This window comes from Penicillium bovifimosum (assembly GCF_028826915.1).
Source record: "Penicillium bovifimosum strain IBT 22155 chromosome Unknown utg000005l_segment0_segment0, whole genome shotgun sequence".
Lineage (NCBI taxonomy): Eukaryota > Fungi > Ascomycota > Eurotiomycetes > Eurotiales > Aspergillaceae > Penicillium > Penicillium bovifimosum.
Genome location: NW_026622714.1, coordinates 4974452 through 4995557, shown reverse-complemented (window position 1 = coordinate 4995557; position 21106 = coordinate 4974452). Strand labels below are relative to the sequence as shown.

The 21106-nt window shown below is 50.0% G+C and overlaps 7 protein-coding genes across 7 annotated transcripts; 1 reads left to right on the top strand and 6 right to left on the bottom strand.

The window, feature by feature from the left end:
* Nucleotides 1-765: 765 nt before the first annotated feature.
* N7515_007112 (cytochrome P450) lies at nt 766-2663 on the bottom strand (the record flags this gene model as incomplete). The annotated part of the gene is made up of 5 exons (XM_056667856.1): nt 766-1351; nt 1408-1751; nt 1803-1921; nt 1971-2153; nt 2207-2663. The coding sequence occupies 5 exons, from the start codon at nt 2661-2663 to the stop codon at nt 766-768; spliced, it is 1689 nt and encodes a 562-aa protein (XP_056521452.1).
* A 397-nt stretch (nt 2664-3060) lies between these two features.
* Nucleotides 3061-5082, bottom strand: N7515_007111 (cytochrome P450; the record flags this gene model as incomplete). Its single annotated transcript, XM_056667855.1, has 8 exons — nt 3061-3244; nt 3286-3446; nt 3497-3607; nt 3664-3984; nt 4036-4141; nt 4293-4616; nt 4669-4732; nt 4782-5082. Coding segments are annotated over 8 exons (1572 nt in total), but the record flags the coding sequence as incomplete, so codon positions are not given.
* A 615-nt stretch (nt 5083-5697) lies between these two features.
* Nucleotides 5698-5919, bottom strand: N7515_007110 (FAD/NAD(P)-binding domain-containing protein; the record flags this gene model as incomplete). Its single annotated transcript, XM_056667854.1, has 1 exon — nt 5698-5919. The coding sequence occupies one exon, from the start codon at nt 5917-5919 to the stop codon at nt 5698-5700; it is 222 nt and encodes a 73-aa protein (XP_056521450.1).
* A 70-nt stretch (nt 5920-5989) lies between these two features.
* N7515_007109 (FAD-dependent oxidoreductase) lies at nt 5990-7215 on the bottom strand (the record flags this gene model as incomplete). The annotated part of the gene is made up of 3 exons (XM_056667853.1): nt 5990-6352; nt 6414-7003; nt 7059-7215. The coding sequence occupies 3 exons, from the start codon at nt 7213-7215 to the stop codon at nt 5990-5992; spliced, it is 1110 nt and encodes a 369-aa protein (XP_056521449.1).
* A 794-nt stretch (nt 7216-8009) lies between these two features.
* On the bottom strand, nt 8010-9539 carry N7515_007108 (O-methyltransferase family 2; the record flags this gene model as incomplete). The annotated part of the gene is made up of 4 exons (XM_056667852.1): nt 8010-8323; nt 8394-8848; nt 8906-9029; nt 9095-9539. The coding sequence occupies 4 exons, from the start codon at nt 9537-9539 to the stop codon at nt 8010-8012; spliced, it is 1338 nt and encodes a 445-aa protein (XP_056521448.1).
* Nucleotides 9540-10904: 1365 nt separating this feature from the next.
* N7515_007107 (uncharacterized protein) lies at nt 10905-12310 on the top strand (the record flags this gene model as incomplete). The annotated part of the gene is made up of 6 exons (XM_056667851.1): nt 10905-11072; nt 11125-11524; nt 11562-11679; nt 11730-11797; nt 11850-11880; nt 11938-12310. 6 exons carry the CDS (start codon nt 10905-10907, stop codon nt 12308-12310), a joined length of 1158 nt encoding a protein of 385 aa, XP_056521447.1.
* Nucleotides 12311-12871: 561 nt separating this feature from the next.
* Nucleotides 12872-20432, bottom strand: N7515_007106 (1-phosphatidylinositol-3-phosphate 5-kinase FAB1; the record flags this gene model as incomplete). The annotated part of the gene is made up of 2 exons (XM_056667850.1): nt 12872-12974; nt 13027-20432. 2 exons carry the CDS (start codon nt 20430-20432, stop codon nt 12872-12874), a joined length of 7509 nt encoding a protein of 2502 aa, XP_056521446.1.
* Nucleotides 20433-21106: the final 674 nt, after the last annotated feature.

The window sequence follows — 21106 nt, the reverse complement described above, 5'->3', positions numbered from 1 at the left end:
TAGCTTGTGATCGATTACACTCTCAGAAAGCCATGACAGAGATATATATGGAAGCAGTAACATGCCATATCCCGTGTTGCTTGTTGACGACGGATGGTCAGTGCAAGGCCCGCTGATGCTGTTGACGATAATGCAGAGCCCAGTTCTGCGTGTGATAGTGGCACTGCAGGTATGTCGGACATTCTGTCACCCTTGCATCCTTCTCTAGCGTGTATGCGGCAGCTGCATGGCTATTGAATGTGCGTTATCGAAGTCGGAATTCCTATCCTAGTCATTGGTACCATTGCAGGCTGACAGCAGAAGAAAGCAAGGGGAAAGGTCATGAATTCATGGCTGGCCAAGACATGACAGGAGCAACCACAAAGGGATTTGGCAGAGGTTTCAGTGAAAACTCTTGCCGGGCCAACAGATCTAAATTAGAAAGCAACAAGGCAACACGACGAGGCAGCAATGTGGCGTAGGATGTTTGCACTGTTATTGCGAAGTTGCATTTGTTGGTGAATCCAGAACTTGTTCCTTGACATGGAAGATATGCCCGTATCTACACAGTACAGCATTTTGATCTATTAGTTGCATGTTTTTCGTCTACTAGGGATACCAGCAATGTGAGCACATTGTATAACATAGATTGATCGATTTCACTACTCATCAATACTGGCTAATTATACTCATGGCAACTGATATCATGCTCAACTAATTGTGAGTATCCAGAGCCTCCCACCAAGCGAAGTGTATGAACCGGTCAAAAAAGCGCTCTGCTTACACTCAAAGAGGATCTGCCCGATCTGTGAATATGAGCTGCAAAGGCCCCAAACCCATCACAAACCCGTCTGTACGAGCATCCCAATAGTCCTTCGCATTTTGCTCTGGAGCCAGAGAAAAGTCATATCGTCGAATTAACTCAACTACAACATGACGCACCTGCATCAGTGCAAGGGATTTGCCGAGGCAATTGTAAGGTCCCAGCAGGAACGGGGCGAATGCCTCCCTATTCCTGACCAGGTGGGACTGCGTCGTCCATCTCTCCGGAATGAATGTCTCGGGCTGGTCGAAGTTGCGCTCGTCGCGGAATAGCGTATAGAATGGGATCTTGACGTTGATGTCACCTGGGATATAGGTATCACCAATGTGGATACCGCTGGCTGGAGTCTGGCGCTGGAAGCCAGAAAGCGCTGGGTAGTGGAGTCGCAGAGTCTCATTGATGACAGCGTTGAGGTGAGTCATTTTTGTTAGTGTATGGGAGTTGATCTCCTCTAGACTGTTCAGCTCGCGTTGAATTGCTTCGAGATGGCGAGGTGATTCACTGGCGAGGAAATAAAGCACTCCGATAATGGTGACTGCGACGGTTCCACTGTAGCTATTTGTCAATCATGTTGTGAAATACAACCCCGAGAAAGAGATGCTTACCTGCCTGCGAAAATCACCAATGATGCGTCGGCCACAAGATCCAGACGAGATTGCGGCATATCACGGCCCTCAAGTTTGAAGTCCTCCCATAGCCAGGAAAACACATCACTGTGATCTGACTTCTCCATCTTCTCGCGATTACGCACTTGTTGCTCGGAAAACTCGATGAGCAGCTTCATATTGGTATTGAGACCTGGAATGACCTTGACGAATGAAATGGCCCAGACTATCTGGCTCACGATACCGGAGATTAGGTTGGACGAGTCGTTCACTTCCATGATCGGATGCTTCTTGCCATCCCGCACGCAGTTGTACTCTTGGCTAAAGGCCACGAGTCCAGTCAACTAGCCCATGTCAGTTCACCCAGTTCGTTTAGGAACGGAGATTCTTCTTACATCGAACATGAACAAGTTGATCCACATGGTCATATCAATCGGCGCGCCTTTCTGCCGCTCAATCTGCTGCAACAGATCGGTAGTGCATTTGTCAACTGAGGGCATGTAGTCCTGCACAGCTGTAACAAATTAGAACCTTTCTTCGATGGCTTCATGCAATGAACATACCTTTGGCACGGAAAGCGAGTTCCCATGGCTTACGGCGCCGACTATGCTCTGCCTTGTCTCGAATCGCAAAGAGTGAGATAAACGGGTGTAGCATGCTGTACCATGGCCCTTTCGTGCATCGCGATTGACCGGAGTGGATGACATTGAGGGCATCAGGATGGTTTATGGATAGTTCAGTTGGTCCTATAGACGTGAGCAATCTGCAAGACAATGCTAGAATTCAGTTTTCGACACACCTGTCCGCACAAAGTCACCATGTTTGCGATGCAGACCTTGAATGTAATTGAAAGCATCTGGGTGTTTCGCAGACATGCTCGCAATGTATGCCATCGACAGACGTGCGCCTAAGGGTCCCGGAAATCGACAGAGTCGGTGGAAAAATGCACGATACAGCAGGATACTGGCTGTTATACCAGCAAGCACGCAACTGCTTATCTTGGTCGTCTCCCATAGCGCTGATAGAATGGATGCTTGGGGCTCTGAGAACAGCAGGAAAATATACAGAAGTACCTGGACGCTGAACAGGCTAACTGGGATCTTGGGTGCGCCAACGTCCCATTCTCCGCGGTTGAAAACAAAAATATGAAGAGCAACACCGGACAACACCGCGGTGACCAGGTTTGATACTCCCTGGTCGGCCTTCACGTGTGTTAGGGTGTCTGGAATAAGGGTCTGGTTCACTGAGGACTCCATCTTTGAAATTGGAGGCCGGAATGTGCCTATGAAGTGAAGAGAGAGCCCCGATACAGGATTAAAACCTCATGATCAGAGGAACAAATGGGCGATTCCAAAGGGGGCATGATTTTCTGTGCTACCGAGTGTCACTGCAGATAGATTCATTTGCATGGTGCATGCATATATCCCGTGTACCTAAAATACCAAATAACCTACATGTGGAGCTGATGCAAGGGAATGTGGTCAAGGGGGGCATCGTGATGATAGGTGGAGCTGAAGGGACTTTGAGACGATCCTACGATCCTAACGAATGGCACAAGTGGAGTCTCAGTGAGTCAATGAAGACCAGTACAAGCCAGTTCTCAGAAGCCAACTAATAGAATTATGCAGGCCACCTATGCATGCTGTCTCATTCCTAGGCTGCCCATAAATCAGTCAGGACTTTGATCTGGACGTCCGAGTGATTCCGAGCGCTGATACGATCGACCCATTCCATGCTCTTCTCGTCCGTCTCATGAAGCACCATGTCAAATCGCGCAAACAAATAGGCAATGGCGCAGAATAACTCCAGGTAAGCAAGGCTGGAATGCCGGTCAGCACTTTTTAAGAAACGCATGTGTCAATGTATCAAGTCACTTACTTCATTCCAATGCAGCGTCTAGGCCCTTTGCTAAAGCCTACATGCCATTTGTCAAGTGCTTTCGACCCCTCACCAAGCCATCGCTCGGGTCTGAATTTGCTTGCCTCGGGGAATATGGTCTCATTCTGCGTCACGCTGAGGTGACTGACAGACACCACAGTCTGTCATTGTCAGTTTATGTATCAAAACAATGTGCGATTTCTCCGCTTACCCCAGCTGGAATGTAAAACGAGCCCACTGTTGCTCCTCCAGGTGGCGTGACCCGAGGGAGACTTCCAGGCACTGCCGTAGAGAGGCGCATCGTTTCTTTTATGACGGCCGTCTGTGAAAGTTAGTTGATATGAAGAATCAAGTACTATGTACGTTGGAAGACCATACCAGATAGGGAAGTGCCTGTATTCTTTTCGGATCAAAAGAGTCACGTATAAATTCGACCGAGGCGTTGAGCTCCTCTCGTAGCTTTTTCAGCACTTCGGGATTTCTGAGGATATAAAAGGTCGTACATGACAGACTGTATGCCGTTGACTCGGTGCCGGCAGTGAGGAAGTTGAAAGAATCTTCCATTGGCTGAGGGACTGTTCGAATCACTTGCTCTGGGTTGCCATCCAGCTCTAGATAGTAGTCAAACAGAGTTTTGCGCTCTAATGCTACACCTGCATCTCGTCGTGCGTGAGCTTTCTTAATCCATGTGTCGCATTTCTACTCGTTGTTAGCGTCGAAGAGCAAGAACGGCGTCAAGGAAGGACTCACTTGTTTGAAAGCAGTAAACTCTGGTGTGAGCCGTTCGCCCCAGTCGAATGGCAGATAAAACTGGATTGACTTGATACATGGAAATTGGACGACTGGGAATGAATTGCTCCGTTAAATCAGCCCTTTCATAGCATAGTGAAGGAACACAAACCAAGCCATGTCAACGCTGTAAACTTATCCAAGGCCGCCACGAATGGATGGTATGCCTTTCCGTCGCCGATAAAGTCAAGGCTTTCAGCAAAGAGCGCATCACATACAATATCCGACTACTGGCTGTCAGCGTTGTAACGTTCAATGATAGAGACTTCGGGACACTCACGGTGAATGCACGGAATAGCTGCTGGATGTTGAGAGGTGTATTCTCTTGCCGGTGAGTATTTAGAATTGCAGCTGCCTTTTGAAGTTCTATTTCGAGCTGCGGAGTGACCAACGCAGTAGAACGCGCCGAGAACAATGGGCGGAGATGATTTCGATACAGTCGGTGTTCGTGAGGATCCAGAATTGATGCCAGCGCTCCTTCAGCACCCAGGGCCTGATAAAATGCCGGTTCTTTATAGTAGTTGGTCTTGATACCAAATACTCTACCAGTATGAATAAGCTCAGGGTATCGCCAGTTGTTAAAGGACCACTCACTCTTCGTAGAACTGGGGGTCATTCACATGAACGGCATTGGGACCAATCCTGATCACAGGTGATTCTCAAATAAGTCAGCTTGATACGCTTCACTAAGACATTCTGACACTCACTGTACTTGCGGTGCAAGGCTTCAAATGATTTGCTGTACTGTCCATCAACTATAAAGTTGTAATAAAAGCTATACCACTCGCTCAGACTGGCCAACTTTGGACCAGGGATTCCACATAACGGATGGAAGAACAGCCTCGATATAACGAGACTCACCAAATAGCAGAGCAAACACCCAAGCACAGAAGATAAGAGATTCTGGCGGAGGTAGGCGAGCCCCAATCCTATTGGATTTGTGAAGGGATTCGACATGTCCGGTGAAGTCGCAGCTCTCAGGGTAAGAGATTCGGCATCAGTGTCTAGCTGGAAAGTGGTAAATTCGTACCTTTATCAGGATGTCTTCAGGATGTAGGCAAATCTGTAATTTCAGACATACCGAGAGAAATGGGGAGAGTCCCTTGCATACATGTAGTATGACTGTATGACCACATCCCTGATAACCCACTCAATGCAATAAAAGACGGACTCTGCAATCAGCAGCTAGATCCTGATCAGTCGACTTTAAGTCTACCTGCAAGATAGTTAAGGTCTTTTGCTCGAACAGATTGTCTTCGTCCTTTAATATTGGTCCTCTAATCCTAGTAGATTGCAACGTTTATAGAAAGTTAGCCCATTTACCTAATCTTCACTCCAATCTACACCTGTCATAGCCCAAAAGCTGCTTGTTCTATGTGATATGTCTGGATACGAGGGGCTTTGGCGTCCGCCGGACGCCCAAGCTTCAGTTGCTGAGCGTTGATTTTTTTTGCGACCCCCAAGTAGATATAGATTCCAGGGATCTGATTGGTGGAGAATGTCATTCTGCCGTTTCTCACCGATTATAATTTATCATTTTGGGACCAGCATGCCCAAGATCTAGATCACGTGACACACGACCCCCTTTTACATGGATGCTTCGCTAATGCTCAGCAATCATCTTCAGCTTGCGGCCGCTGCGAACTCCGCCACAGGTGCATGGGCTATATGCATAGGAACCTTACGAATTTCCTCCGCAAGTCCCGAAAACTCAGAGCGAGCATGTGCCTCTGCATCATGACCGTAAACCCATTCCTCGAGGGGCACGGTAGCTATCTTTGTCTCGTCTTCTTCATAGGCGTCCCAGTCCTGCTGGCGCCAGGCCTCGTTGTTTTGATCGCTCATTAGCTGAACAGCAATAGCGCGTGGATATCTATAGCCAAAGTTCAATCAGCCAAAGAACTCAAAACAAACATTATGATCTGAATGTATACCGGATCTTCTCTGCCACACGCAATGCAAGTGGAGCTTGGTTCTTGCCAGCGAGTTGCAAACAAACCGCAATGACCGCCGCATCCTCGATTCCCTGTGAGGCACCTTGGCCAGCTGCAGGTGACAGTGGATGTGCAGCATCGCCAGCTAGAATAATTCGACCTCCATGGGAGACCCAAGTCGGTAAAGGCTCACGTTCGAAAAGCGGGTAGTTGATGAACTTGTTCGCGGGCGTGTGACGGATAACCGACAATAAGCGATCGCCAACTGGCCAATCCTTCATGAGATCAATCACTTCTTGAGGATTAGATGGCGACGTCCAAGAGTCGAGCAATGGACGAGAATCCTAGTATATTTGGTCAGCGCAGCACCAGAGCGTGACAGCCAGTTTCAGTTGCCATCCGCACCTTGTGGATACAGAACCAAGTGACTTCCTTGCCACGATTCGAGGTTTGCAGGGCTATCTGTGCGCCATTGACAAAGAACACGTCAAATCGATCTTCGGCTTCGCTGGTCTCGACAATCCAATTTGCCCGAGGATCTGCTGCTACTTTCTCACCGTCAATCAGAGCACGAAATGCCGCATACCCAGATGGTCGTGTTGCCAGATTCTCTCCAGTGACGGCGCGACGTCGCTTGCTGTGTACACCGTCGCAGCAGATGACACAATCTGCGGTTACTCGCTCGTTATCAACTATCACACCAGCCTGAGTGTCTGTCTCCCAAGTGTCGGTCACGTCCCGGCCGAGATATAGCTTGACACCAATCTGCTGTGCATGGTTGTACATGGTCCGGAGAAGCTGAGCGCGCGGGATCAGATAGTTGGTCTCTTTACACACTTCTGTCAGGTCTTGTTGCAGAATTCTTCTGCCTTGGCCGTTGGATATGTTGATTTTCTTGGCAGTGAATCGCCACGGACTTAGTTTGTCGCTTACGGCGCCATTGCCCCAGCGTCCGATGATCCGTGATCCGTTGCTTGCGATTCCAATACAGTCACCTAGAGAAGCTAGTTAGTAGAGGAAAGGGATGCACCGACGAAGAGTGCACTTTACCAACAGGCCTTAGAATATCCGTCTTTTCGTATGCTGTGACCGAGTGGCCTTTCTCCCGGCACTCGATGGCCGTGGCTAAGCCAGCAATACCTAAGCCAACAACGATCACATGTACACCGTTGTCTCTGATTGTAGCCATATCGAATTTGGGAGACATAGGTCTGGATAGCTGAAGAAGAAAGGGGAAAGAAATCCCTTAGCAGACCACAAAAATGTGTATGGCGATCTAAAGCCATCTTTAGCAGTATGCATGCACTTGAACACTGTGGCATAGCTGACAGCCTGACGCGCTAATTGCATCAGCAGGACCTCCTACATAGACCCTTGCTTGCACTTAGAGATTGCCTCCGCCACATTCTCCTTAATTCCATTGGACCATTCTTCTTCACCGACAGCTGTTCCAGCCTGATCAGTCCAATGATCGACAGTGAAGCAATTGCTGTTGCTACGTAGAATCTCTCCGCCACAGCAGCACTGTACGCACGTACAATACCTGGCAAATAATCATCGGGGAGGTGTCGGTAATAAATAGAAAAGTGAACATGACTTGTGTACAGTACATTTTTGAATAAAGTATCAACGAAAATGTTCTGTCCAGTTGTCAGTATCCACTTTGAGGTGGGGGCCGAGTTACAGATGGGTTAGCGACGGGACCGTCAACTGGCAAGCCGCAAGGCTATCAATACCAAGTGCTCTAAGAATTCCATAGCGACACGTGCCACGTCTGATCTGGTCACACAGTACCAAAGCGTCCGTGGTACTTATTACCGGCGGCACTATTATCATGTAGTCAATGAACACAGAGGACTAGGTTACGGCCAGACCAAGAGACAAAAGCAGCGCGCGGCAGGAAGCGCCATATTTGATTTATTTCGAAACCTTCGCGAGTTCAGATCTATAGATATCCTGCGCAGGTGGTACCCAAGATCCCAACTCATCCTTCTAATACATCTATGCCAATTCACACTCAATAAGACTCTCAACACCCTTCTGAGCACTCCAAATCTTCGTAATCTTCAACCCAGCAGACTCCACCAGCCTGTGCCAGTGAGCCTCAGTGCGCTCCGTCGAAGCGAAATCAGCCATCATGATCAGATCCAAACTAGTCGTCTCCCAGTACGCGTTCGTATCAGGAATAACATTCTCATTAATCAGCACCTTGCTGTATCCCCGCTTCATAGCCCCCACGAGACCCGTCAGGATCTTGCGGCAGTGATCGTCTGTCCAATCGTGCAGAACAGAGTGCATATAATAAGCGCGAGCGCCTACATCAGAAATTGACAGTGAGCTCGGTTCAAGACAGTAGAGTAGGGGTCATAAGGGGGGAGTTCATACCCTTGATAGGCTGCTCAGTGAAAAAGTCATGCTCCATAGCCTCAATCGACCAGTGCAGTTGCATAATCTTGGCTTGTGCGATGACCTCCGGTAGATCCTGCAGCACCAAACGGCCAGGAGCATCGCGCCACTTGCGGCGGAATTCAGAGAGATCATGGCCCATGCTGCCGCCAACGTCGACGAGGAGTACGTCATTTTGTTCGACGTTGGGGAAGAGGCTTGGGACGTTGTAGAAGCCGACATCCATCCAGCTGGGACGGCCTTGGTGGTAGGCGGACATGTGATTATTGAATTGGCTGGCGATTTCGGGGTTTGCTTTCATGAACTCGAAAAAGTGGAGGTCTGTGTTAAAACCACGCTGGAAGGCGCAGTCTTTGCCGTTGGAGGGGTTGGCATAGCTGTCTTTCTTCAATTGGGCGGGGAGAGCCAGGACTCCGGCGGTGATGCAGTTTGTCCTGATTATGTTGTAAGTATTGTATCTCATCGATGTGATTCCCTGGACTTTGACTTACATGCAAGGGTATGCATCGTTGTATCGCTTCATAGACAAGGAGGAAGAGATACCGGTACGACGGTATTCGTTAGGGCCAGTCTCGAGAATAACGCCCATTGCGGCCAAGTGCTTCAGGATACGAGCTAGTCCGATAGATGATTAGCCAAATGTATAGACACGGCACAAGTTTTGACGGTTATCGGCATACCAAGCATGACCGGATCAGCACCTGTGGCAGCTGCCAAATCAGTAGCAGTCTTAGGCTTCTCATCCTTGGACAAGACGGCGAAGACATCTAGATCAACACCTGTCTCCAGGGCAGCGTAAAGGGTAGCCTGAGACCAGCAGTATCTGATCATAGCCTCGCGCGGCGTCTCAAGCGCATATACCAACGATCGAGCCGCCTCTAGAAGCGTCGAACGATCCTTGTGATCCTGAAGATTGACATCCTTGCCAAGGGAAGCAACCTGGTCGACAAGGCCAGGGACCAGCTCGGGTGTGTTGGCGGAGATTGCTACGGTTCCGTCGGCGAACGCATCCACGAGCTGCTCATTGGGTTGGACATCTCCATTAACCTTGATTTTGCCGTTCGTGTGCGCCTTTCCATTCGTATGGGAGGCTCCGTTCAATGTAAGGGATTTGGTCTCAGTCATGGTGAACAGTAGAAGAACCGAAGTAGCGTGTTATGGCACGCCAAAGGTACGGAGTCCCAGGGGTCTTTAAATAAACCGCTTGCCATAGTTACCCCCTTTCCCTCAAGACCGGCTGCTTGCCAGCGTCTCCTTCTCCCTTAGCTTTAGCCAAGTCAACCTCTCTCGGCAAAGGCTGGACATAGGGTCAACATGCTGGGTCCGTGGTCAGGGCTAGCGGGTGTTTAACATCCCTGTTCATAACCCTCGCGCTTCTCTGGCGGATATTAGTGCCGGAGACTGAGAGTGGTATCTGCGGCAGTGGAGACGAGATAATCCAACGGTGTTCCTGTTTTGGCTAATCGGGTTGTAGATTGTTCAACGGCTGATACATAGTAGTCGAGAAAGTAGGTTGTTATCCACCCCAAACCTCGTAGAACGGGTACAGAGTGGACAATGGTGTGAATTCTTGACTCGTTGAGTTTTCAACATTGTCTTGGTTTAATCAACCCCGTACTTTTGTCACGTACAAATCTCCGGCTTGGGATCCACGTGCCTAGTCGAATCCGAGAGGCGTATCCGACTTCGCTTAGTACTAGACTTCCGAGACTGGGAAGACTTTGTACCTCTACGGAGTGCTGCGTACGCCGTATTCCGTTTGACACATCAGAAGTCAAAACGATCTACCAGAGTTCTTACCCAGGTAAGTTCTTCTACAGACTCGGTCTAGACCTGAGACACTGATGGCGTTTCAGAAACCTGGTTATGATCCTTGTAACTAACTACCGAGACAGGTAATTCGGGATTTCCCTCTTGAGATGACCTATCCAGTGGTATCCACCAGCATGGGCCCCGGGCCGGAGCCCCCGGGGTGGGGAAGCCCGGGGACTAGTTTGAAGTGGGAGAAAGATCGTCGCCCCCAAGCCCAGGAGAGCCTTGAGACTCATGAGAGCCGGGGGCGCCCTCCGTGGCTTCCGCTGTCACCGTTAGCGCCTCGGTACCAACGGCTAGCCTCATTGTGCCAACGTGTTTAACGGCCCTATTGTTCTCTTGCGACAAAGGTCAAGAAAAATGGGGATCACATGCTCGTCGGAGATTAAACACCAAATAACACTATCCTCATGATAGTTAGCCTGGCCTACCATGTCGTCGCTCTGGGAGTAGTCAATGGCTGCAGGGATTTCCTTCCAGTGGGGTGTCTAATAATTGGCCATGGAAGACTGGAACGTGTATGGAATGCATGCAACTACTAGGGCGGAATCTGTTTTTATCGCTTTACAAAAATTTGTACGAATGCTTTGGGACTAATGCGGATTTTGACAGTAGGGATTTCATATAACATTATGAAGGGCCGGACATGGCCATTGTTCCTGCATCAAGCTCGACACCATGACAGTCACTGCTGAAAATCTATACGATGATAAGGGTCCAAAGATTCTGGCCGTGCTCTGGACTCTGACGGGATTGACCACCATAATAGTCATCGCCAGAGTCTACATCCGGCTGGCCCTGCTGCGGAACTTTGGCGTTGACGACTACTTGATCGTGGTGTCTACGGTAAGAGGTGCATAGTGCTGCCTGGTCAATTCTAATGAAAGATTTCTACCAGATACTGGGACTTACATACTGTGTCATCACGACCGTCGGCGTCAATGCAGGCTTTGGAAAACACGCCATGTACCTGACCCAGGACAATCTGGAATTCGCCATCCTACTCAACGTTGTCAGCTTCTTGTTTGGCATTCTCTCCTTTACGCTCCCCAAGCTAGCCGTTACCGCTATGTTGAACCGAATCTTGAATCCTAGTTCGTTGATGAAGACTATACTGTGGATGATGACTGGAACTGCAGCTGTCGTGTCCATTATCTGCATCATTATCTTATTCACAATGTGCAATCCGCCAGAGGCCTTATGGCATGTCAGTCTTATGGAAAAAGGCGCTACGTGCAAGAGTACTGAGATTCTCATCGATTATGCTATCTTCACTGGAGGCAGGTCTCCCCTGTCTTGTGCCCTCTGCAAATTTCAAACTAACCGATATCTCAGCGCTCTCTGCCATCGTTGATCTATCCCTGGCTATCTATCCGGTAACCGTCTTGTTGAAACTTCAAATGTCGCTACGGAAGAGGATTGCCCTCTGTGCTGCTCTGGGGCTGGGTTCAATGTGAGTTGTCTACTCGAAACTTACTGTGCACAAATTAACTGGAAATAAAGTGCATCCGCAATGGCAATTATCAAATGTACACAGCTAAACGGACTCGCTGACCACTCCGATTACACCTGTGAGTCTTCATTAAACTGGCTAGCAAATTCCGAAGGCTGACCAAACAACAGACGGAACCGCCGACCTCGTCATGTGGACCAAGTAAGCATTACAATCCCTTGGGCCCCGTGATATACCTAACCCTCATTCCCTGTGCAGTATCGAAGCCGACGTCGTCACGATAGCATCCTGCATCCCCACCCTCCAGCCACTCCTCGAAATAATTCTCGGCAAGCGCGGAATGGGCTCCTACAGCCAAGGGAAGGGCGACCACTACAAAGGCAGCAGCAACTTCCATCCTTCATTCAATCGCACCAAGCAATCCAGCAAACAAGGAAAGGATGACCTCGGCTTCACCAATATTGACAGTCAAGGCAGCCAAGAAAGCATCCTTGCCGCCGACAATGATCAAAATAAAAATAGCCATGCTATGGGTCATATCCATCGCACGGATGATGTGACCATCTCATATGAGTCGACTTCGAAATTGAGTCCTGTTTCCAGGGAATATCCGGCGGGATCTTCTTGGTAGTGCTGGTGCTTCGTGACGTCCGGTCCGAGCTGTTTCCAGTACGTTTAACTCTAATGCCTGAGATAATGGGCATTTCGCCGAAAGGGATAATTTGCTTGTGCACAAACTTGTGTTCGCCGGCTGGACATATAGCATTTGTACATATACTGCCTTACTACTGCTCCTTATATCAAGTCTGGATTCGAAAGCGGACAATGATATCGTTCCTTTACACTACAAATGGCTACTGGGAAGGTTACGACCTATGACATGAGCGACTGGAAAGAAAAGGAAAATGGAATGGATTGCAATGAACGAAAGCAACACCCTCTGCTGCGCCTCTCCATATAGTTCCCCTTGTAAATCAGATATGCGCTGGGAAGTAAACACAATCAGGCCTTGCATGCAATGGCATCCGCAAAATGTAATGAATGCTCGCAAAATGCTTCAGAAGCAACCTCCAATAGAGGAAACGCGCATATCATAGCATAAATGCATCATCATCAGTCGTAAGTCATTAACGTGGGTGAGTCATGGGTACAAGTGGAAAGAAAAAAAGTATCAGAGGCCAAAGGAGCGCGTCTAGACAGCCTCTTCCATACCTGCGCTGCCCTCAACATTTTCAATCTCGGCGGTGAGATTGTCATAGCGGTAGACGGCATTTGATTGGAATTGATGCCAGCAGCTAATCCTGTCAGTTCTCAATTTCAGAATTCAGAGATGCCACATCAACATACCTTGGAGCTTGGAGTACGTATCTGGCCATTGCCTCACGGAAACGGCCCTTGTATTCCCGTGGACTTGTGACAGTTGGCCGATTGCGACCGCCGCCAGCAAACCCTTTATCCTTGATCCAGGACTCGAGTTTCTTGTCCCAGGTGTAGGTGCGGATACAGTCGATGATGCCTACCACGAGCTCGTTACGGGGCTCATCGATAGCGATCATGAGTGAGTAGTCCATGACGTCTTGGCGACCTAGGAAGAGAGTATCATTCCACACGCTTTGGCCAAGAAGTTTCTTCGAGTGCTCGCGCGCGAAGAGAGGTGTCTCGTAGATGAAATCCACCATGTTCTCATCCAACAAGACCTCGTCTCGTTCACCCGTGCTCTCCACTTTGCGGTTTCGCATCGAGCCTTTCAGGTCGAAGATGCGCGTGGGGACGCGATCGTAGAACAGGTTCTCCATGAGCAGCAAATACCAATTGAACTCGGTTCCTGTGACTGGATTCTTGATGATGACTTGGTAGAAACCAAACATCTTGGCGATTGCGGAAGGAAGCTCATGGAACAAAGCTTCAGACATAATTTGGAAGTATGCTGGCGCAAATTTGAGGAAGGCTTGTGTCTCAATTGGCGATAGTGATTTGAGAATGAATCGGTCGTCAAGGGTCTTCAGGAACAAAGATTTCGTCTTGCCACCCTTCGAGTCCCATTTTGCGCATCGAGACAGCGACTCGACAATCCGATCGGCAACTCCACACTTCTGTCGCAGAGCATCGAACTGCTCAGCGTAGAAGACTTTGCACAGCATCTTGGCCGGGCCTTCTTGGAATTGATACTTGAGGTGCGTGCCCGTCGGTCGCAAGAGAGCATGCTCGACTCGTGCTTCGTTCGTGGCCTCATCGTCATTCCCAGAGTGCGGGTTTTGCTTGTCCCCTTCATCGAAGCGCCGTTGAATGCTTGAAAGCTTTTCTTTGTAGTCGAAAGAGTCCAATGCGAACGCAACCAGCGAGCTTGGTTCATCCTCACGAACGATAATATCACAATCAGCGAAGACATGATCCATGACACTGAGGGGATACTCAAGAGACGCCCATCCGCTCGCAGAACGTTCAGACCAAAAGTTCGTTAGCATTTTCAGAAGAGTGGTGCGCTCATGCTTGGGTAGATCTTTAAAATCAATTGAATCGTCCTCTGCTAAGTGTTTGGTCTCTTCATGCGAATCCACGGGATGGAGGTCTCCTGCCGTGTTTCGTTCTTCATCACTTTGAGGTTCGTCTGCTTCGCCATCAAACAATAGATGATGGTCAGAACGAAGCGCGTCCTCTACCTCCACAGGTTCATCTGGGATTTCGTCTGGCGGGGAGGGGTCATGATCTTCAGAAATTGTGTGGTGATCCAATAGTTCCTCGCTCTTGCGACTCATGTCATCCGTAGGAATACCTGGGGCCGTGGGCAAAGATACGTCACTGTCTACCGGTGGTTCACGTTCTTCGACAGCCTCTCGGACATTCTGATAGACCTCCACAATAGGTTTCGACGATGCCAGCGGGAATGCCCGCGAATGCGTACCCTTGGCAGCGCGTTGACGCCTTTCACGCTGTCGTTCCTTCTCAAATTCGCGGCTCAATTGCTCAAAATGCTTAGCGAGATTGGAAACCCGCGAGCTTCCCCTTTTGCCTGGAGTCGAGCGTGGGATGAGCGAGTGACCCGAGCTGAAACGAGCGCTTTTAAGGGAACTCAAACCCAAACGATCGCTCAATTTCCTGTCTGACTGCTTCGTAGGCGATTGGCCTGCAGTCTTTTCTGGCTCAATCGGATTGGTGGATGCCGTTTTCAGGCCCGGTATTGGAACGCTGTTGGATGGCCGTGGTATATTCGCGGGCTGGGATTGAGTACGCAGCAATGGAGGTGATTTTGTCTTCCCAGAGCGTCGAAAGGCCGCTTCAGTAGGCCTCGGGATGGCCGAAGGCCGACGCACTGGAGTGCTCGGCATGTCAGAGATCTCTCCTTCAACATCATTATTGATTCCTTGATCGAGAGCTTCAGGGAGTTCCGATGGAGGCACATCTGATGATCCATCATCAGGAACCACCGTATGTAGATCGGCATTGAATTGAAATTGGTTTGGAACGGCAGATGGATCGACGGGGCTGCGTTCCGATTGCCCTGTAGGAACAGCCAGGTCGAGGTGACGAACTTCATCTTGTGAAACGACCTCATCCTGGGGCGAGGATCTGGTTCCCTCGACTGCATCGGGTGACAAAGTCGCCTTCTCAGACAGAGCTACAGGGGACGGCAGCCCGGACCTTTGGAGTTCCTCGCGGTGCTTTTTGCCAGCATGCTCTTCAACAACGGAGACTAGGACATTCTGCGCCTTCTCTGGGGATAGTGTCATGCGGCGCATCATTCGCGGCCTGTCCGCTGCCTGGTTGTTTTCATCTTGTGCGTCGGCAGGCGTCTGGAGGGCGTCCTCCGGGGACACCGAGGTTGCATCTTTGTCTAGGAAAATCTTCTTGAGCTGCAGTGTTGCCATATGTTTGATGTCTTTCTCGGATGGGAAGAAGCTCTTCTCGAATTCGGCGAATGTCGTATCCCATTCAACAACCTTTTCTTGAACGGCTCGCAGAACCTCATTCAGCGGTATGATCTCCCAGTAGCGGGAACTTGTGTATTTGTCTTGTAGTTGCTGGATAAGCGAGTTATGGTCTTGGTGGCCCTTCTTGATTAAAGCATCGATCTCCTTCTTGCAACTCTCAACCAGCTCGGGGACAACGCTCTCGACATTGATGCCTTTCAAACGGTCTTGAACTGATGTCATGAACTTGGTAAGACGTTTCTCGGTGCGCAAATAGACTTCGTTCCTCAGCTTCAAATCATTGTCCACCTTCCATGTAACCCGAGGCCGTGGGACGATGATCTCCAGGAGACGGACGGGGTCATACTGGACTCGCACAGCGACATCCTTGAAGCCGAAATAGCGGAGGTGGTCCCGCTGTAAATCATGAGGACAGACCCCAGCGCGAGCATGCAAGTTCCTGCCCCAGAAAGACAGCTCTAGGTATTTTCCGAATGAGTACTTCCATGTGCTTTTGGACATGGGTAAGGGTTGAGTTTCATTGCCGCAGATTTTGCAACAGCTCCACATTAGAATAACATCGTGAAGCCCAAGGAGCTTGGGAGGGTAAGGCTGTACCAGGACGCTTATCTGGGCCTCACCATGGACGTACTGTCGGTGGTGTTCAAACATGCGCTTTTCGCAGCCGTTGACTGTGCACACCGCGTTTGCTGTGAGACAGAGGTCCTCGACATACTGCCCAAGTGTAAGATCCGACTCGAAAATCGTGTCATCTCCATGCTCATTGTAGAACTCTAGGGCGAAAATATCTGGCCCTGAGCAGGGGACTGACGTCGTTGTGCACACGAGACTGTATAGAATTACCAGATTCTGGTGTGCATAGGGATCGAACATATTGGCATTGCCTGCCACATAGGCTTCCCATTGACGTTTTTGGGTTTGATAGTGATACAGGGCTCGGTCGTACTCAGCGTCATGCGCCGCTCGCAATACTTCTTTAACTTTCGCCGGGGCGTCTTGCGGCGATTGACGAACCATCTCCGGGGTGATGAGGAAAAATTCCTGCGGCTTGAGTTTTTCATCGGTGCTCTGATCAGAATGGCCGTCACGATCACGAAGAAATTTCAAATATGCCAGTCTGCGCTCCATTGCGCGTGCACGCATTAGGAGATAGGGAGGTTCGAATTTCACGAATGGCGAGGCGGACAAAATCTTTGTTTTGTAATCCTGAACCATATCGTCATAATAAGTTGGCATTGGGATATTGTCCGGAACGTCTGCCGCATCCGTGTTAACGAGGATTTGGCTATCAGGCATTTCGCTAAGTTTCTCGGCTATTGCTTTCTGAGTGATAGATGAATCGACCGGTCGTCCGCTGCCTTCGCCAGTCATGAGTGGTGGACTGCACGCCCCATCTGCATCGGTCACGGCCATTGTGCCTTCTGTTGAAGTGTTCGGTATCTGCACGAATTCATCTCGCATGACGCAGGTTTCCAGACGCAAATTGTAAACAACGTAGATCATGAACTCTGTGATTCTTTTGACCTTCCCGAGAACTTCATCGCTTCCTCCGCGCAGCACAATAGTGCATCCCAGCTCTTTCGGGCAGCCGGAAATGTACATATACGTTTTCTTCCGACCACTATGAACGTAGGTTTTCACATCGAAGCTGCTGCAATCACTATGCAATGTGGTCGTCAAGAGCTTGTCCATAGAGGTCACAATTCTAGTCTGCGTACATCTCGATACGGCCTCAAGAACAGATGGCTTCACGTTGTATGCAGTCGCAATCCCGGCCTGCTCAAGGAGGCCAAGTGCTAGACCAGAAACAGTCTTCTCGACCAACAGCAAGTTTGGGTGTAATGCTGAGATCCGACTGACTAAGTTCTCCAGGAACTCACGCTCTTGTCTGATGACTGGTTCCAGACTCATGAAATGCTGTTGTTGCCGAGCATATTCAAGAGGGAAAGTAATGATCAATATGTTCGGGCGTGGGATGTTTCGTGACATGCCTTTCAAGGCCAAGTTTTTCGTAAAAACGAGACCCGATACGTAAGAAGTGTCGCCAGGCCGGCCGCCAGGAATCTTCTTCAATTTGACATAATGTCGAATGTCCATGTCATCCCCATGTTGGACATCTGGGTCAACTTCGTCGCCTGCCTTCAACAGAATCGGAATTAAGGCATTCTCCCAGCTGTCGACGTGGGGTACAGTGGCCTCTACAAGCAGCTGGCGGAGAAGCTTTCGCACATGTTCCAGACTGGCTCGGTTCAGTTCAACCGGCGGCGCTTCATTGCCCCTCATTGATGAACTCCGGGTCATCTTGAAGCCGGTCTGCTTTGAATCGGGAGGCAAACAGATAGCTGGAATTGAGGCGTCGTGAGATAGCATATTGTCTTTTGATGTTCTGGGTGAATGGCGCGGGTGAAGACTGCTAGCAACACTCAGGTTTCGCCGCCGAGAAAGTCGAGGCAAGTTCACGGCTCTTGAACTGGTGACGGAACTTTCATCTGCTTCTCGGTTCATATGAACGAAGCTTCGGTCTCCGAAAGGCGACTTGCTCTTCTTCATGGCGGCAAGGATCCCCCCAAAAGAGGCCCTCTCACTTTCACCCCCACTCTTGGACAGAGCACCTTCAGAGACGGCAGACAAGAGACTTGGCTGTTCATCACCACTGGATGCGTCATCCGAAAGATATTGAGCAAGATCAGGGTCAATAATATTGTCTTTATGAAAAGCAGGAAGCCGGGATTCAGAATCCGCATCATCCCCATGTCGACGTTGAAAGGGGGCGCGATCTTCATGAGATGGTTTGAAGCCTCGGATGTATTGCTGGCGAGAGTGATGACGTTTGTGGCTGACGGAGTGCGGCCTTCCCCCCAGCGAGGACCGCAGGGAGCGCGACGATGTCGGCCGTGCCAAAGGGCGATCAGAATCAATCTCAAGAATGGCCGAGCGGCGGTTGTGTCCCTCCCCAGCACGTCTGGTGGCTGGTATAGCCATTGTCGGGGTCCTCAAAACGTTATCAATCGACTGTGACACAACTGAAGATGAATCGTCATCATCAGCCGATGAGGCCCTGGCAGTAGCGCTCCAGTTGAGTTCGGAAACCCGGGGATTAGGAACTGTGGGACTTTCGCTGTCGGAGAAATCAGACGAATCGTCATCATGAGCATTGATCATCTTCTCGCATGGGTTGCAAACTCGAATATTTCCAGGTTGTCCGAACCGTATTCCTGAGATAAGTACAGTGCATTTCGAATCAAAGATTTGACCACAAGTTCGACAATGGTGTTTTCGGCGAAAGGTGGTGAATGGTTCTCCGCAGTGAAAGCAGTCTTTTGCGTTCTCATCGCGCATCCAGAAGTCCCTGCTAAGCAACTTACTTTTCAGCTGCGAGAAGACACCGTCACCCCCGGCGGGGGCTCGGCGGTTGGCCTGAAGGAATTGACTAGCAGTTGTATCGAATGAAGTGTTCAACGGAGGCAAGGAAGACACCGTCGTAGTGGTTTCAGCTGTGGAGGCTCGTGACATCACGTAGCCAGGCAACCGCCCTAGCCGGGTTGAGGAAGTTGATTGGCCATTGGTTCTGCCAGGAGCCATAGCCTTTGAGTGTTCATTGAACTTGCTGTCGCCGCTGGGAGCACTTTTCATCATGCTAGATCGGAGCTTATCGGCAGGACGTGGTACTCCATCATGAGAAGACAGCTTTGACAAACTAGTTGAGGCAGAAACCGACGCTCTCGAATCTTCGTAGGGGAAAGATGTTCGGGAACTCGACCTCTCTCCTGAGCGCTGCGCCATAAGGTCATGACTAGGGTCAGCTTGCTTGGGATTCCGCATAATAGCTGGTTGAGATCTGTTTTCTGGCAGCTTCTGCTGATCTGTAGAGCCCACCGACTGCCGAGACTGATCATCCGCAGGACGGTTTGCTGAAAAGAAAGGTTCTTTGGAGGCTGAGTCCTCCTGGCGGCTACCGTGAGTTTTTGCGGAGGGAGCTGGGGAACCGGAAAGGTCCTGGGGTAATGAAGGGGACGCTTGACTCATGGAAAGATCCACACGGCCTCCCTTGCCTCCAACACTTGCCGAGTCTGCAGCATGCACGTTCTGTAACGGAACATTCACAGAGCTACTCCTCGAGCGCTCGGAACTCCCTATTACATTCACATGAAGCTGGGTGACTGTAGGGTCTGCCCCGGTGGCACTACCGGTGTCTTTGGTCAACGCTGTAATATTAGGGTTGTTTCCCGGGGTTGGCGGCACAGAGGCCTTAGAGGATGTGCTTCCACTTTTTGAAGATATCCTCGACCTCTTTCCCAGGTGTTGTTGCGGCGAACCCTCTTGATGCGAGTGAAAGTTAGGAACGACAGGCGAGTGGAGTCTTGATCCCTGTGAGGAGTTGGGGTGTGATGGTGGATAATCTGCGAAGCTTGTAGCTGGGTCTGAGAGAGATTTCGCTATCGGATGTTCAGAAACAGGACTCTTGACCGAAATCTCTGTAGCGGGTTTGTCGGTTGATTTCCCGCCGCCGCCAACGATATCCCTCACTCCTCCAACGGAGGTCCTGAAGCGACTATACAAGCCACTCAGACCTCCATGAAGTTCCTCGGACAGGCCTTTCTCATCGGACGTGGTGGCGGGGTCGGGTGGACTAGTGAACTCGTTGAAGAGGGTGAGCGATCCAGACTGGTATGCTGCGTTATGGTAGTTGTCCAGAGCTGCATTCATTGATTCTCGTTCCGTCAGAGTGGCGATGCCAGAACCATGGGACTCGGGTCGCCCAAGAGGCAGGGAATTCGAAGACACAGATGTACTGCGTGAGTCCCGGGACTGCTGAGACTCCATGACTGATCTAGGCAGAAAGCCCAGGTTATCCCGACGGAGGATATGGGCAGGATGGATGACCGGTCATTCGAGGCACGACTGGGGGATATGCTCGGGGTCTGAGGACGGTGAACTCTCGAGGGTTGAAAGAACTGTCATTTCATACGTTTAGATCAAAGAAACTGTTTCGAAAACAACCGTAGATCGTTCTTTGTCCTCCGCACTTCAAATGACGTGTTGTTGCTGAGTAAGCAGGTCGCGTCTCTCACGGGCTGCTTATCGATAAGACGCGGTTGAGCGGTGCCATTTTTTACGTGGTGTCAAGTTCTTTCTTGCTAGTAACATGTACACACTGGCCACTCTGGGGCAACGCACCACTTCTTACTCACCAAATAGCTACGACCCATATGATTCTCGCTACTTGCATTACATGCCTGGATTCGCACGATGAATCCAGTGAAACCTTGGATCGCGGCTGCGGCCGAACAATGTCTGGCATCCTACCTCGGTCAAACCAATGACGATGCAATCCTGGTTGATGACATTGAGAACTGCCTCAGCTTCAGTAACAGCGATTTGCAGGTGAAGACAGCCATTGTCGTGTCGGTAAGACTTTCGCAGCAGGTGTAATAACAGATTGGTCGCTAATTTTGAATATCATGTGCCTTAGTGGGGCCAGGGAGACAACCGCCATC